We start from the raw sequence: 14,791 nt of genomic DNA on the forward strand, positions 1-14,791 counted from the left end.
ATAAGTCGCGATTGCGATTCAACCACTTGCACCTGTCCACTTGGATTCATTCAGCATATCCAATCTCCCAACACCTTAGAGCAGAACAGAAAAGATCGACAGATAAAACAATATGTCGGAACAAACCACCGTCTCTCCATGCTGTATCACCGGTCGTGAGTGGAGCTGCTTCCCCTTGTACAGCCTTGGATCTCCGATCGTATCTCCCTGTACTGTGATGATCTCAGTCACTGTAGCTGATCCATCTCCATCCATAGACATCCACCAAGGTGAACCTCTCGGATCATTCGAGATTCTCCATGGGCTACGAACCTACGTATCCAATCCCAAGCCTCCCGCTGAGGGGAAACAAAATGTAGTCGTACTCATATCGGATATCTTCGGTGTGGACCTGATCAACACCAAGCTAGTAAGTACATCCATCCTACATTTTAACTTGACATAAGGTCAACATGAGGTCTCTGGGCTGAATGGACAATGCTCAACATAGGTTGCAGACGAGTACGCCGGAAACGGATGGAAAGTACTCCTACCCGATTTCTTGGAAGGAGATGCGATAGATCATAATCTGCTTAATGCGATCGTACCTAACCTCAGAGTTCAGGCCGAAGCGACTGTAGCTTCCAAAGCTGTGGATTCAGCTAAGATGGCTGCTGCGATGGGTCCGTGGATCACCAAGCATAGAGAAGCGGGTGAGTTGAATCAACGTCCACAATGAGTGGTCTCAATCATCATAATTATTTACTTCTTTGAATCCTAGTCTCAAAGCCAATCATCGAAAACTTCTTCAAAGCTCTTAGAGCTGATCCTTCAACGTGAGTAATCCCTCCATTTCACCAATAAATCACATAACTTCACCATAAATGACACTGCTGTTTGATGCACTATAGAGGCAAGATCGCTACGATCGGGCACTGCTGGGGAGGTCGGTACGGTGAGTCCCCTTGACAACCAATCACCCAATCAAGAGACATGGGCTTATATATCTCATGATGATCTACAGCACTTGTCCTTGCCCAAGATGACTCGCCAGCCCGTGTCGACGTAGCAGTGGCTACCCACCCTTCATTCTTGGTCAACGACGATGTCAAACCCATCACCAACGTCCCAGTGGCCATCTTCAAGGGCACAGCAGATGCAATGATGACTGATGAAGCGTTGGATGAGGTCGAGGGTATATTGAGAGGTAATCTGGGTGAGAAATTGGTTGTAAAGAGTGAGTCAAGGACCATTGCCAGTCAAATAATATCAGTGCTTTGGGGTGGTATGCTGATCTCGATGCGATATGTAGAATATCCTGATGCAGTCCATGGATTCTCAGTAAGGGGTGATATGGAGAATGGTAAAGAAAAGGCTCAAAAGGAAGAAGTGTAAGTGATCTTGTTCACTTAAGGGGAACACAGTTATTGACTAATTGAACTTGTCGTTCATCGAATGTAGAACTAAGGACACAACCGAATTCATCTCCAAGTACTTTGATTAGATCCAGTTTACGTGAATGATGGAATACCAAGATCAATTGGCTTTTCAAGAGGCGAGATAGTATGTATGATATGTAGTCAGGATAAATGCACAGTGTAAGAAGTCCTATCCAGTCCAAAATCCAAATGAATCATATATTATGGTGCATCCTTCTCTTCCAACCGGCCAACAATATGTCAAGAGTATCAATCCCTAGATCTTCACTTCCTCAACACCTTTGGCAGCTTCCTCCACATCGTCCGAACCCTCTACGAAACTACCTTCAGCTCTAGCAGCAGCGGCGAACGAGAACGCCGGCCTTGTGGTAGCGTCTCTCTTTGGAGCTTGAGTTGCAGAGATTGCGGTGGGAGCGTTGGCAGATCCTTTTCGGGAAGTCACAGCTTCAAATCCATCATTATCCTTTTTAGGTTCGGTAGATCCTTTCCTGTTGGGATGGGGATGCGAAGGTTTCTTATTACCTGAATTCTCTCTTTCTCTAGCTGAATATCTTTGTTGTTGTTGCTGTTGACCTTGGGGTTTCCCTCCACCCACTTGAGCTTGAGCTTTTTCTTGAGCAGCCTTGATGGAATTTAGCCTTTCTTCAGCGAAAGCTTTAGCTTTCTCATCCTCTTCCTTCTTCTTAGCGATTTCAGCTTCCCTAGCCTTCTTCCTCTCTTCCTCCTTTTGAGCGAGCTTCGCATCTGCTATAGCCTCCCTGGCAGCAGAATCAACAGGTTTGGCAGATCCGAAAATCGATGATTTGCCTGATGGGGAGTTGGATTCGACAGAGGCAGTAGAGGGAGTAGCGGGAACTGATCGAGGAGCAAGTTGAAGTCTTCTCCTTTCAAGAGGGGCATGTGGTTGACGAGGGCCTAGGAGGCAATAAAAAGTCAGTAGTTGTCCCATTGTTCAACGATGTTGTGACTCACTTTCACCGTCAACGCTTCCTGGCTGACTAGCAGCAGGAGTAGCTCTAGGTGATCTCCAATCTTTCTCTTCGTTAGGTGATTGCGTAGATGATCGAGCAGGTGGTACCTCAGCAGCGGGAGTCCTTAACTTAGTTCCTCGAGACCACTACGAAGTCCAAGTCAGTGAATGCTAATACCTCATTGATATTGTCTTGAATTTGCCAATCACTCACTGTGTTCTCGGTATCAGCCAATCCGGGACTACTTTGACCCGACGCTGGACCACCTCGTTGATGAGGAGGTAAATCCCTTGAACCCACTTTAGCTTCTACTAAAGGTTTGCTACTTCTCCATTGATCAACTTCGTCCGCGGCGGTGGGAACAGGTGGTTCTCTGACTCTTCCAGCACCCGAACTATCTCTTCTGAATTCGTTTGAGGGAGCAGGAGGAGCAGGGGTGAATCGGGCTCCTCTGGCAGCTGACCAATCTCTGTCCGGTCCAGGTTCAGCAGGGGAGAATGAGGAAGTTCGTCTAGCGGGTGTAGGCGCGTCGGTTCGAGCAGGTAAGGGAGTGGCTCTTCTCCATTGATTGGATTCTTCCGCTGCCGATGGTGGAGGAGCATCCCTTCGGTTGGTAGCTAGTTCAGATCACAAGAAAAACGTCAGAATTTTGGCCGTGAATGTCAGAGTTCAGACCTCAAGGGGTGCTTCACTTACGAGCCTCCGCTACGCTAACTCTTATAGATCTACCCTGTAACTGAGCACCTGTTCTTCCCAAAGCCTCCTTCAGATTATCTTGACTTGGAAATTCAACATATCCGTATCCTTTAGGCTTTCCATCTCTATCTTTCAATATCCTTACGCTTGAAGGGGAGAGATCGGTAAAGAAATCCCTGACGGCTTCTTCGAGATCGGGTTCGTACGATAAGTTTCCTACGAAAGCAGTGAAAGGAGGGACTGTAGGGAGGGGTAATTCTTCTCTTTGAGGAGGTGCACCGGGGAAGTTGGAAGCTGTGAGAAAACATCAGATGAGATCGCCGGGTTGATATAGGTAGGGTATACGATTACTGACATGATCTGGCTGCTCGGTCAGGCATTGAATCGAGATAACCGGGATCACCTTTCTTGGGACCGGTGTTCTCACGAGCGGCAGCTATATCATCCGAATCATCAGGGGAGTCTTTGGTAATGATAAGAGTATACCGATCACTCACGGGCAGAAGGGAAGTCCATATCATCCGCCCAAGATCCTCCAGCACCACCTACATAATCAAGTGAATGTCAGTCGGGTTCATTATGCGATTACGATGTTTGGGTAAACATCGACGATTCCTGATTCTCAACCGATGTATTTGATGAAATCCAAATCCAACGTACTATCCTGGGTGAAGAAATCGGACAAAGCCATCTTTTGAGCCTTCTTCTTGGGTGCTGTTCGTCGTCGATATCGTTGAGAGTAAAGGGATCGAGTGAGAACAAGAAATCAATCAGTATTTATTCTTTCTTCATCATCAGCGATAGAGCGATGCTAACCCATATTGAAAGTATCTTTCTTAGCTTGTTGTTGGGATCGATGTAAGTCGAGTGACGGTGTTTAGGTTATCGATGAGTGTTACTGCTATGATGTATGATCGATGATGGATGATGGATGGATGATGACTGATGGAATGCTGAATGCAAGTTGTAAAGCATCCTCACAAGCGAAAAGGGAGAATAGTGGAAATTCAAAAAACTCAATGCCACATTCGGAAATATAATCATAACCTTGCTGAAGTTGACCGGTGATATGATTGTTATGGTATACGCACCCAACCTCTTGTGGGGGGGGGGGGGCATCATTACACAAACACAGACACTCAAACATGAATTGATCGTAGCTCGCCGCCTTTGATCAGAAGAATCTTCCGAGATCACTTACACCTGCAGACAGCGAAGATACAGATTTTTGAAGGTGATCATCGTCTCTTCTTCAAAGTCAATACCGAGCGAGAGTGAAAGCTCCCAAAAACAAAAACTACAGCACCCGGGATTCCCAAGTGGTCCCCCACCTTGGTACTAACCGAGCGATACCCAAGTTAATTGCGCAGAGCGGACGGGATGCGATGCTTTTTGGGTTCTATGGCCGTAGATAGAAGTTTTCGCTTGATTGATGTCTTCATATACTGATGCAAATGAGAGGACAAAAGACATGACATCGGGTGATTTTGCTTTCACAGCGATATCTGTACAACGGGGTAGAGTGGTTAGGTGTGATGTCTGTATTGATAGTATTGTGAAAACGACAAGAGGGTTTCAACAACATCCATCAGACCTTCTGTCAATTGATCCGTCCCCACCTTGTGACATTGTTCTTACTGACCCAACCCCGTATCAACTACTAATCGGTCGAACGGTAGCAGTCATGAGTTGTAGATGCTGATACATGCATGACCTTGGGTGATGAAATTTGACTTCGTGAATCTGATCATCTGATCCGAAACATCATGCAACAAGAGCACTCGAAACCGGAGGTGACGGTTTGTAATCCTTTGACATCCCTACTGATACACTTTCTCCAAGGGATATCATCGAAAAAGAAGGGTGGTATGAAACGACGTCCTCTGGGTCAACCATCAGTTCGTCTGTTGTTGATCAAGTATATAAGGTATCAATCGATGATCTTCTTTCCAATGAGTGTCTTCTTTCTCAACTCACCGATTCTCATTTCCCTCACAACTGCTCATCCCCACTACTCACTCCACTTCGTCCTTCACAGCTTCCCATTCAATCCTGCCAACTCATCAAATCGATATAAGACATACAAATATCCCTCAGACCCATTTCCCTTCACCTGTTCAACCTATTCAATCTCATATCCCTCTTTCAATCGTATCATTCCGCACACTATGGCAGCCTCTTTCGTCGGACGGGGCATGTTCCCCAAACTTTGGATCCTCATCTGCAAATTATGGGTATACATTGTATCGATAGGATGTCTAATTATGGTGAGCTGGGCATACATAGGTGCTTGAACTTAGCACATTTTCTGACGATTCACCATGTTAGCCCCTAGCTGTTTGGGTTATGATCTTCATCCAGAATACAAAGACTTTTGCAGATACGATGGGTAAGCAACACTCCTGTACTATCTCGACTACTTACCACTTTTGCAAAACGGCTAAGCATCGATTCATTCTGACTGTCTTGCTTTTCCTTTCGATATAGACCATTATCTAGGGAATGAACAGAGAGTCTACGATAGGTTCGATGGTGATCCCAATGCAGGATATGTCGGTGCGTTTCAATTTTTTTGTTCTGTGTTGTTTTTTTTTTTTTTTTTTTTTTTTTTTTTTTTTTTTTTTCTCGCTTCGAGTAGCGGAGCTGACGGTGCGCTCATACTGGGTAACTATTGGCTCTAGGCAATACTAACATACCAAAACATCTAGGTGGACCCGTGTAAGTGTATTGTGCAGTCTCCCTTGTTCTTGTAGTCGTCCGAGTGTTCATCAATCGCTAATATGTTCATTCCTTTCTTTCCTCCTTGACTCGTCTTGTTCTTCTGTGGTGATAGCTTCGCAGCGATATTCGACGTGGCAATGTGGATTTTCATCGTGATCGCCATGTGTGCGGATCTATTGTGAGTGAATCAAATCACCATCCATCCTATGCATCCCAGCTATCCAGTATCGTGTCATCAATCTGACTGAGATACGACGATCTAGTTGGAAATTCCCAATATGTAAACAATTCCTCGGTAAGTGCAATTTTCTGAACTATACTTCTATCCGACCATCCAGGTCTTATTGATACTAATCTTTGGCCCTACGTTATGCAGAATCAGTTTGGACAGATGGGTTATACGAAGATCGTAAATTCATTGATGTCGAATTCTTCTGTAAGTGTCGTCATATCACATTCCCATTGAGATATATTGTGGTGCGCCCAAAAGAAATGATAACAGGCTGAGCATCTTTCTCATAACCTACTTACTTGTGCTAGTCCTCGTTGCGAATGCCTTCCTGAAATTATTCATCGTAGCAGCCACCGGAGCTCAGACGTACACAGGTTTGAAACCCAACCAGGACGATCCAAAGATTGACACACCGCTGTTCTGCCTTTACGCTACGTTATGTTTGGCAGTTTCAATTCCATTCAGGTGAGTATAAGACCTCTTAGAATCACGAACAAAGTACTGCTCGTTCATCTATTTCTCTCCGACATTTCTATGCATTGTGTAGCCTGATAGCTCTTTTCGTAAGTTACTCTCGTACGTTTATAATCCTAAGATGATCAGCTGACTCGCAGATATTAGTATATCCTCCATGGGATGAAGATGCGAGAATACAAAGACGAACTGAAAGCTGCCGAAGAAGCTGCCAAAGCTAAGAAGTAGTGTGATTGATCAAATAGTGTCGAATAATAGTGTTGTGAGAAGAGTAGAATTTTGTAGTATGTTAGTATTACTGCCATCAATCTCCATACGTGTTGGATGATCTGTTCCGTCAATTGCAATCGGTAAATGTGTCATCGATCTGGAGAACACTCCGTACTGTATGGATGCTTGCGTAGAATTACTTTACACATATTTGCATTTGCCCGGATAAGCGGATAAGACCAAGTATATCTTGTTGAAAGCTTCTTTTCACATATTGCTTCATGACTTTTGTATTGATTTCAGACTGATGCCTGATTTAGTTCCCTCTACCTGCCATTCGTCCACCTTTGATGTTCTCGCCCTCAGTCGATCTATGATTATCAATTGCACATCATCAGTGACTGACCCAGGATCGGCGATGGAATTGTGAGGATCTGTAACTCACGTGCTGATACCGACCATAGCGTCACCTAGATCCGTAGATACTTCAGCCAAGACAGCAGGGTTGTTGTAGTGCGTAACGGCTTGGACGATCGCTCTGGCTCTTTTGGCGGGATCACCAGATAAGACTGTACACAATATGACTTGTCAGCTGACATTTGTTTTTTGCTGGTTTGAAAGTGAGCTCACAAATACCAGAACCGACGAAGACTATTTGCAAAGTGATGGATCAGCTTCCATGTCGCAGCGGAGTCGACAACAAATTGCATTGCAGAACCGCACTCACCACCATCACAACCCAATTGCATCATCATAGCAGCATCGGCTGGGGTAGCTACACCACCAGCAGCGAAGCTATCACATCATAACACACAAGAATGTCAACATCAAAAGGCTTCAATGACGGTCGTGGAGATTGCATGCATGTGCAATCAGAAATTTGGTTCTCAAGTGCAATGAAACTCACGAAACAACAGGTAATCTCTTCAACCTAGCGGTCTCCTTCAACAGATGATAAGGTGCCGAAAGCTCTTTAGCGAAAGCGTATAGCTCCTCGTCAGACATGGAAGCTGCCTTTCTGATATCTGCCATAACTGCACGCTGGTGTTTGACGGCTTCTACGACATCTCCAGTACCGGCTTCACCCTTGGTTCGAATCATGCTGTGGGTTTAAGCAAAGTCGAGGGGAAGGAGTAGGAATGATGATTGTACATCGTCAGCTTTTATCTATGACCAAGTCATTGAAAAGCATGCTGTGTGAACGGTGCAACTCACGCAGCACCTTCAGAGATTCTTCTAAGAGCCTCACCCAAGTTCTTACACCCACATACGAAAGGAACCTTGAATGAGTGTTTACCAATGTGATGTTGATCATCTGCCATAGTGAGAACTTCGGATTCCTAACGAATGAAATAACCCAAGTATACAAGTCAGCACATTACTTGGCATGAAGCAATCCGTTGATGAGTAAAGTGGAAATCACTCACATCGATATAATCCACACCGACTGATTGTAAGATCTGAGCTTCTACGAAATGCCCGATTCTGACTTTTGCCATGACGGGGATTGAGACGGCTTCCATGATCTCCTTGATCATTCCTGGGTCGGACTGAAGCGGGAATAATTGACGGGGTTCAGCATAAGTCGGTTGGATAGGGGATGACATATTGTGAAATATCGAACGATCGAAGTATCGAAAGATCGACTCACCATTCTTGCGACACCTCCATCTCTTCTGATGTTCGCTGGGATTCTCTCTGGACGAAGTGGACATGTTTAGCATGACAGCAGGACCTACTGTCATAAAGAGGAGAGAAACCGAACTCACCTAATGCCATAACAGCACAAGCACCAGCTTCTTCAGCGATCTTGGCCTGTTCGACGTTCATGACATCCATAATGACACTATCATCATAATGAGGTCATGAATCAGTGACAGTCTCAGTACCAACCAACCACTGCATCCTGATCGAAAATGTCAGATGATGTAAAGCAAACTCACCCTCCCTTCAACATCTGGGCTAGACCCGATTTCACTCCAAAACTTCCTCCAGCCCCACCACTGCCCGCAGGTCCACCTCTACTACCTAACAGTGGAGTGGAAGTACCACCTTGAGAGACGGGTACAGACCCATTGGGTGCAGAGGAAGGTACGATGGTAGGTTCCGATGACATTGTGTGGTCTGGTATGTCGTACGATCTGATGGTTCAACGAAGTATGAAGGAAAGATCAAAAGGTGATGATGATGTTGAGGAGTGGTGATTTAGATAAAGATCTGAGATTTCCAACTTTTTTTCAATCCTGAATCTCGAGTCAAGATGTTAATCGCCGGATAACGTGAACAGCAAGAAAAGTTGGGCGACTGAGACGATCACAAGTGAAATGCCAAGGGTAACCACGCTACCACTGGATTTCCAATAACATGCACAGAATTACGGATGTAAGAGCAACGTAGGTTGAGCGATGCATGCTTGACTCGAGATCCAGGTCTCCGTGGCATGTGGCTTAGATCCCTACGTTCAAAATTCCTGAAGGGTAAGAGTTACTTTACCCCACTTGTGATAAGATTCAATCGTCTTTCATGTTCGTAGCTCTCGATGCTATCTACCTATCTACAACTTACATCCAGCAAATATGTACAAACGTCCACCAACATACTTGTTATCAGTCACTCAGCTCTTTCAAGTCAAAACTACAACTTGAAGTTTCCAAAGGTCGCCTTGACCGATTACACTAACACGTCCTGACAACACCGTCTCGGGAATACCGAAATCTACCAAATGGGATGTACCGTTCTTTCCATCATCCAACGCAACCTCTCGACTGCAGTGAGCAGGAACGTCATCGACGTACAAATTGACGCCTGTTTTGTCATCTCGGATGAGCTGATCTCGGATGAGCTGATCTCGGATGACGATCAGGGTGATTACCTCTGAGATGTAATTCGAAGTGAACTCAAGTGTATTTTCTGATCCCAACTCGTCAGTTTACCTTTTTCGCTTTTATGTGGATGGGCACATGCAGTTACTCACTCTCTTGATCCACTTTGATATCCCCCAATCCACTCATACAAGCAAACTTATTCTTCAATCCCACCAACCCCAATTTATATCCCTTTAATGAGTAGAGCTTACTAACACATACTAATTCGCATCCACCTCTCTCCAACCTAACATCGAGATACCCTCTATTACTGGAGGTTACAATACCACCTGTAGTATCGCCATCTTTCGACAGTCTCAAAGGTGTAGACAAACAGTATTCACCGCCATCGCATTCCTCTAGATCCATAAGATCTTCTATATCCCTCCATGTGATCTCATCTTTGGCAATTGCACAGGACGAGTAATCATGTACGTTCCACACTCCTATCAATCCTCCAACACCTTCATCAAACTGGCATCCAGCCACGAGTGCAGGACCATCGGCATCCCCCTTGAGGTTGTCCAAGAACCATCTATTACTTAATGCCTGGACTGGAAGAGGTGACCTGACCACTTTGTTCTTACCATCTTTAGTTCTAGCAATCAGTTTGGATATGAGTTCCGTATCGGAGGGATTATGGGGGGTATCCGATAATAGGATCGGACCAGAACCAAGTGCCCTTAGGAGAGCATGATACGTGGGAAGTAGATCAGAAGGGGAAGATGCGAACATGTCGAAATCCGGTATCAAGGATAGATGCGAGGTGAGGATGGTATTATAAGCGTTGAAGTGGATATGATCGGGGTGGGTGTTGGAGTAGTTCATATTGAAATCATCGGAGTTACTGTATTTACGTACATTGTTGGTCGAGTCAGCAAAGTACCTAGCATGACCTTCAACCTGACGAATGGACTCAGTTGATGATATACGCGAAAGAATGAAAGGGGATGATGGATAGTGAATTGACTGACTCTGACTCACCGGAATACTAAATCTCCTTTCGGTCTATCAAAGTCCAACCCCCCAGGTCCATTCAACATCCTCTCATTCTGCGCCATACACATGATAATTCCTTGTATACCAAAATGATTTTGAGCCGAATCAAGCATTGTGGACCATAAGGATTGTTGAGCGTGAAAGCCTCTGGGATCAATCGCCATCTCTGAATCCGCTTGATTGTCGCACTGGAAGTAGAATAAATACATCAATGAATCAGTCAATTCTTACTCGTAATCTTAGACCTCTCAGAAAGATTCATTTATGATAGAATACATTTATTACGAATCCCAGTTGGCCAAAATCCCAGTAGGCATCTTGCCTTCATAGAAGGTACATTCCTCACCTTGATAAAATCAATTCCAGCCTCTTTCAACTCCCCAAACCAATCATCCCAGAACCTCTTCGCCTCACTAGGAGGAGGTAACCAGATAGTATCTCCATTCGCCTCTCCCTCGTCTTCCAAACCTCCATTCGGCTTTCCTTTCCTATACTCTACACAGTTGTATTTTTCGATGAGTGACGAAGAAGGATGTATACCTTCCCAATATCCTTGAAGGGTCAACCATACTCCGACTTTCTCTACTCCTCTACCTTTGATAGCAGCTACCACCTCTTTCAGTGTTCCTCCAAAATCTTCATAAGGCTTAAATGACGTGAGTCGTCGATGGGTAGAACTAGAAAGGGTATCTTGCCATCCATCATCAATCAGGAATGTCTTGATAGGCAGATCGGAGGGATTGAGGGATAGAAGGAGATCTTTAGTGGGTCGAATTCGTTTCCCATCTTTCATATAATACACTTTTCAGCTACTTTATCCCAGTGGTACATTGCCCACAGAAACAAATTGAGAAAGGACTTTGAGGGTTGTATGTTATGAGTGATGTATTGATAACTCACCTTCATCGAAGAAACTCTCCCATGTACATATACCCAATCCATCCCACAAATCATCTTTCTTCTTCTTCACCTCATCAGCCCTTGTGGTGGAGCCAACTAGATCTCTAGCAATATCTATTACTTTCCTCACTGATCTTCTTTCTTCGATAGGTCCTATAGCTTCATAGCATACTACCCAGACTTTCTCTTCTTTACTGGTTGGGATCACTCTATTGATGTTCGATTTGATTTGTCCGTCTTCAACGAGCAGTACATGGTTGACATTCAGAGTCGAAACTGGATATACCACTAGTGTGGATGATTCATCATTTGATTTAAGTAGGAGTAAGTGGGATGCCATGTGGGGATGCGAAGAGAGGGCGAGATGGAGCTGAGGTTGAATCCAGAATGGTCTGTTTCATCGAATATGAGCAATCAAACCCTCAGCAAGTATGTATTGTACACTGTAAGAGGAAGATCGACTTACTTGTATCGTACAATGGACAGTACTTTCCAATTATCGACGTCTCTCAATCTCTGCCAGTCGACTACAACTCGAGAATGGGTCGTACCAGATGATATGTTGATTTCCTGGATATAGGTTGATTCGGACATCTTCATTAGGTACTATCAGCCTTTCAGTATGAGGTCATGGAGAAGAGCGAAGGATGGGTAGAAAGCATTCTGAAGGGTATTATGGGCTGATGAGAGATGATGGCTCCACGGATCAGGAGGGAGTGAGCAGTGAGGAGGACTTGCGCTTTCGGTTGGGCGACACGAGGACAAAGGGACACCATCACCACGCACTCGCTCGAGGGATGCAACTTATCGTGATAACGTCACAGACACGTGTTTATCGATCACTTGCAAACATTCCACTTCCTAACATCCCACATTTCAGTTGAGGATACGAGGAGACATGAGCCAAGTACACGAGTAGAATTGCATTGCTCTTATTTTATGTATCTATCTACAAGAACATCATATATACATGTAGGATATGGAGTAACAAGGACCGAGGAAACAATGAAGAACAGAGGTCCGACTGATTATATACCCTATAAAGCAGTCGAGGTGGTACTATCGATCTGTATGATGATACATATCAGTCTCGTCAGTATCTGCCATCTGTACGAAAGTAGAATGATGAAACTCACCTCAATAGAAGGTAAGATTGAACTCATCAATTTAAGGAACTATACAATCCTCTCGTATTAACATCTTCGTTACCCGCGTAACAATGAATGACCGCAACTCACAATGACATTGTACATATCAACCTGTACACCTCTCGGCACCTCATCCTCCTCATTGGCACCATCAGAAGTAGAAACCTTCTTATCATCCTTTGCCCCACTTCCACTACCAGTTCCGGTGACTCGTCTGACCATACCCGATATACCCCATTTCTTCTTACTGTCCCCCGACGAGCTAGCAACAGCAGCAGGATAATCCTCTTGTTTAGATTCCATCCTATCTATAAATTTCTTCATGACGCTCGCATGTTTACATGGATGTACCGATGCCATCTGTTCGCCAGAGTGGGGGAAAGCTTCCATTGTGACTGTTTTGAAAGCATGATCGGATGGGACATCTTGGAATATTTGAGCGGGAGTTAAGGGTTTCTTATTCTACAGCAAAGGCAATGTCTTAGCATTCTGCACATATCCCTGCTAGAGTTGGCTCAAACTTCGAATAATGAGTGGAGCTTGAAAGTAGACCCACCTCGTCCCATCCTCTCAACCAGAGTCTGGGTGTAGAATACCTCTTATCATACGCAATGGCAATGTCGTACGTTCTCACTTGAAGTAAATTCTGTTTAGCAGTAGATTGTATATCCGCTCTGTCAATTTCGTGATTGAACCAGTATAGAATTAGCATCAAAATATGATAAATAAGGGTTATCGACGATGTATTGGCGGCTGTTATGATAACTCACTCGGATGGATGTACGATTCTAACATTCGCTTCATCCACGATATCATCTTCCAACCCTTCCCCCTCGTCAATCATTTCCATATCTGGTATATCATCTATATCAGGTATTTCTTCCACTTCCAACGGACCTTCCTTCTCTTTCTCCTTCTCTTTGGAATCTAAGCTGAGTCCCGCTAATGATGAGGTAGGTGGCTGAGGGTTAGATCCTGACAAGACGGGTGAGTCGGATATGTCGGGGATTTCGTCCATATCTTTAGGTGGAGCTTGAGGGGCTAGACGAGAGTTACAAGGGAAGTATCAGCATATGCGTGTGTATAAGCGAATGAGAGATTTCGGTTTCCAAGGATCATATTCCGAAAAAGGTTTCGTAATCATTGATTAGGAGGCACAACTCACCCCTTCCGATATGAGTGGCCACCCAATCATCGTCATCTCCCTTCGGTTTGTCCTCGTCAGTCTATTCGGCAAAGTCAGCTATTTCCCTTCTTAGAATACAGGGAGCGGATAGCTCACCTCATCCATAAAGCTTAAGAGTTTCTCAGCATCTTCATCTTGATCCGTATAATCCAACGCGGCAGCTCTTCGAAGAGAAGGTACTACTCACATCATCGGAAAACCATCAGCTGATCGAATGGTTTCGGAAGAGAAAGCTGAAAAAGGAAAGTCATATACGAAGTTGGACGTACCATTCCTACAAATTAGGTATTGTTTCTCTTTAGGTAAAAAATCACGTTGGATAGTTCCTTGTTCCCTACAGCCCACAAACCACATCAGCTACTCCCTTACGCCGATCACCCGCTGGGATGCAGTTAAGTTGAGAGGGGAGACGACTTAAACATACCATTGCCAAACTGGGAATTTGTATGCTAAGAAATCACCTGCTAGAATGAATTCCTCTACCAATCCATTACCAGATAAGTTTCAGCTTGATCGACTCATTATGAGATTGTGAGAACATAAGCTGCCGTTGATTGTACTCTACTCACCAGGTGTTATACGTCCATGTTCCTTGAATTTACTTTCCTTCAATACTGGAGACATGTAATCTCGCACGGCAGCATATTGACTCTATGATGACATTGGGAGGTCAGCATAGGTGTTATCAGCTGTTAGGGTATATGGTATTGGAGGAGGTATATATGACTGGGAATAAAGGATGACTCTAAGAAGGAAAGATAAGTCGGGTGGCAAGACCAGACCACCGTCCTTTCCCGTTGTAAATCTCAAGATGATAGCAGATGGGATGTACTCACCTGGAGAGCTAAGAGAGGATTGTTCATCTTGGATATTTGATACTATCAGTATGCTAATATCGGAAGAGATGGATAGCTTGTTATGAGAATAGATTGAATAATTCTAATCCCATTCAAAACATCGTCCATTTCATTC

At 44.5% G+C, this 14,791-nt stretch overlaps 6 protein-coding genes and 1 non-coding gene across 7 annotated transcripts; 2 read left to right on the forward strand and 5 right to left on the reverse strand.

The window, feature by feature from the left end:
- Nucleotides 1-112: 112 nt before the first annotated feature.
- L199_000826 (uncharacterized protein) lies at nt 113-1,483 on the forward strand (the record flags this gene model as incomplete). Its single annotated transcript, XM_064886585.1, has 8 exons — nt 113-155; nt 258-409; nt 491-692; nt 761-815; nt 891-934; nt 1,004-1,216; nt 1,292-1,370; nt 1,441-1,483. The coding sequence occupies 8 exons, from the start codon at nt 113-115 to the stop codon at nt 1,481-1,483; spliced, it is 831 nt and encodes a 276-aa protein (XP_064742657.1).
- Nucleotides 1,484-1,674: 191 nt separating this feature from the next.
- On the reverse strand, nt 1,675-3,776 carry L199_000827 (uncharacterized protein; the record flags this gene model as incomplete). Its single annotated transcript, XM_064886586.1, has 7 exons — nt 1,675-2,333; nt 2,391-2,535; nt 2,603-3,006; nt 3,086-3,379; nt 3,441-3,521; nt 3,583-3,630; nt 3,746-3,776. 7 exons carry the CDS (start codon nt 3,774-3,776, stop codon nt 1,675-1,677), a joined length of 1,662 nt encoding a protein of 553 aa, XP_064742658.1.
- Nucleotides 3,777-4,380: 604 nt separating this feature from the next.
- L199_000828 lies at nt 4,381-4,495 on the reverse strand. The gene has a single exon (XR_010449943.1). It is a non-coding gene; the product is annotated as a 5S ribosomal RNA (ribosomal RNA).
- A 758-nt stretch (nt 4,496-5,253) lies between these two features.
- On the forward strand, nt 5,254-6,740 carry L199_000829 (uncharacterized protein; the record flags this gene model as incomplete). Its single annotated transcript, XM_064886587.1, has 10 exons — nt 5,254-5,352; nt 5,414-5,474; nt 5,573-5,641; nt 5,767-5,803; nt 5,919-5,984; nt 6,070-6,101; nt 6,183-6,242; nt 6,347-6,503; nt 6,586-6,601; nt 6,660-6,740. The coding sequence occupies 10 exons, from the start codon at nt 5,254-5,256 to the stop codon at nt 6,738-6,740; spliced, it is 678 nt and encodes a 225-aa protein (XP_064742659.1).
- Nucleotides 6,741-7,038: 298 nt separating this feature from the next.
- On the reverse strand, nt 7,039-8,838 carry L199_000830 (pyridoxal 5'-phosphate synthase, synthase subunit Pdx1; the record flags this gene model as incomplete). The annotated part of the gene is made up of 10 exons (XM_064886588.1): nt 7,039-7,093; nt 7,168-7,291; nt 7,353-7,373; nt 7,450-7,517; nt 7,630-7,824; nt 7,938-8,062; nt 8,150-8,272; nt 8,374-8,420; nt 8,492-8,568; nt 8,666-8,838. The coding sequence occupies 10 exons, from the start codon at nt 8,836-8,838 to the stop codon at nt 7,039-7,041; spliced, it is 1,008 nt and encodes a 335-aa protein (XP_064742660.1).
- Nucleotides 8,839-9,345: 507 nt separating this feature from the next.
- On the reverse strand, nt 9,346-12,079 carry L199_000831 (uncharacterized protein; the record flags this gene model as incomplete). The annotated part of the gene is made up of 6 exons (XM_064886589.1): nt 9,346-9,632; nt 9,697-10,433; nt 10,571-10,773; nt 10,932-11,371; nt 11,486-11,877; nt 11,952-12,079. The coding sequence occupies 6 exons, from the start codon at nt 12,077-12,079 to the stop codon at nt 9,346-9,348; spliced, it is 2,187 nt and encodes a 728-aa protein (XP_064742661.1).
- Nucleotides 12,080-12,522: 443 nt separating this feature from the next.
- Nucleotides 12,523-14,682, reverse strand: L199_000832 (uncharacterized protein; the record flags this gene model as incomplete). Its single annotated transcript, XM_064886590.1, has 11 exons — nt 12,523-12,552; nt 12,622-12,660; nt 12,724-13,095; nt 13,190-13,307; nt 13,404-13,674; nt 13,799-13,859; nt 13,916-13,998; nt 14,089-14,153; nt 14,244-14,298; nt 14,389-14,470; nt 14,656-14,682. The coding sequence occupies 11 exons, from the start codon at nt 14,680-14,682 to the stop codon at nt 12,523-12,525; spliced, it is 1,203 nt and encodes a 400-aa protein (XP_064742662.1).
- Nucleotides 14,683-14,791: the final 109 nt, after the last annotated feature.

This window comes from Kwoniella botswanensis, chromosome 1 (genome assembly GCF_036426115.1).
Source record: "Kwoniella botswanensis chromosome 1, complete sequence".
Lineage (NCBI taxonomy): Eukaryota > Fungi > Basidiomycota > Tremellomycetes > Tremellales > Cryptococcaceae > Kwoniella > Kwoniella botswanensis.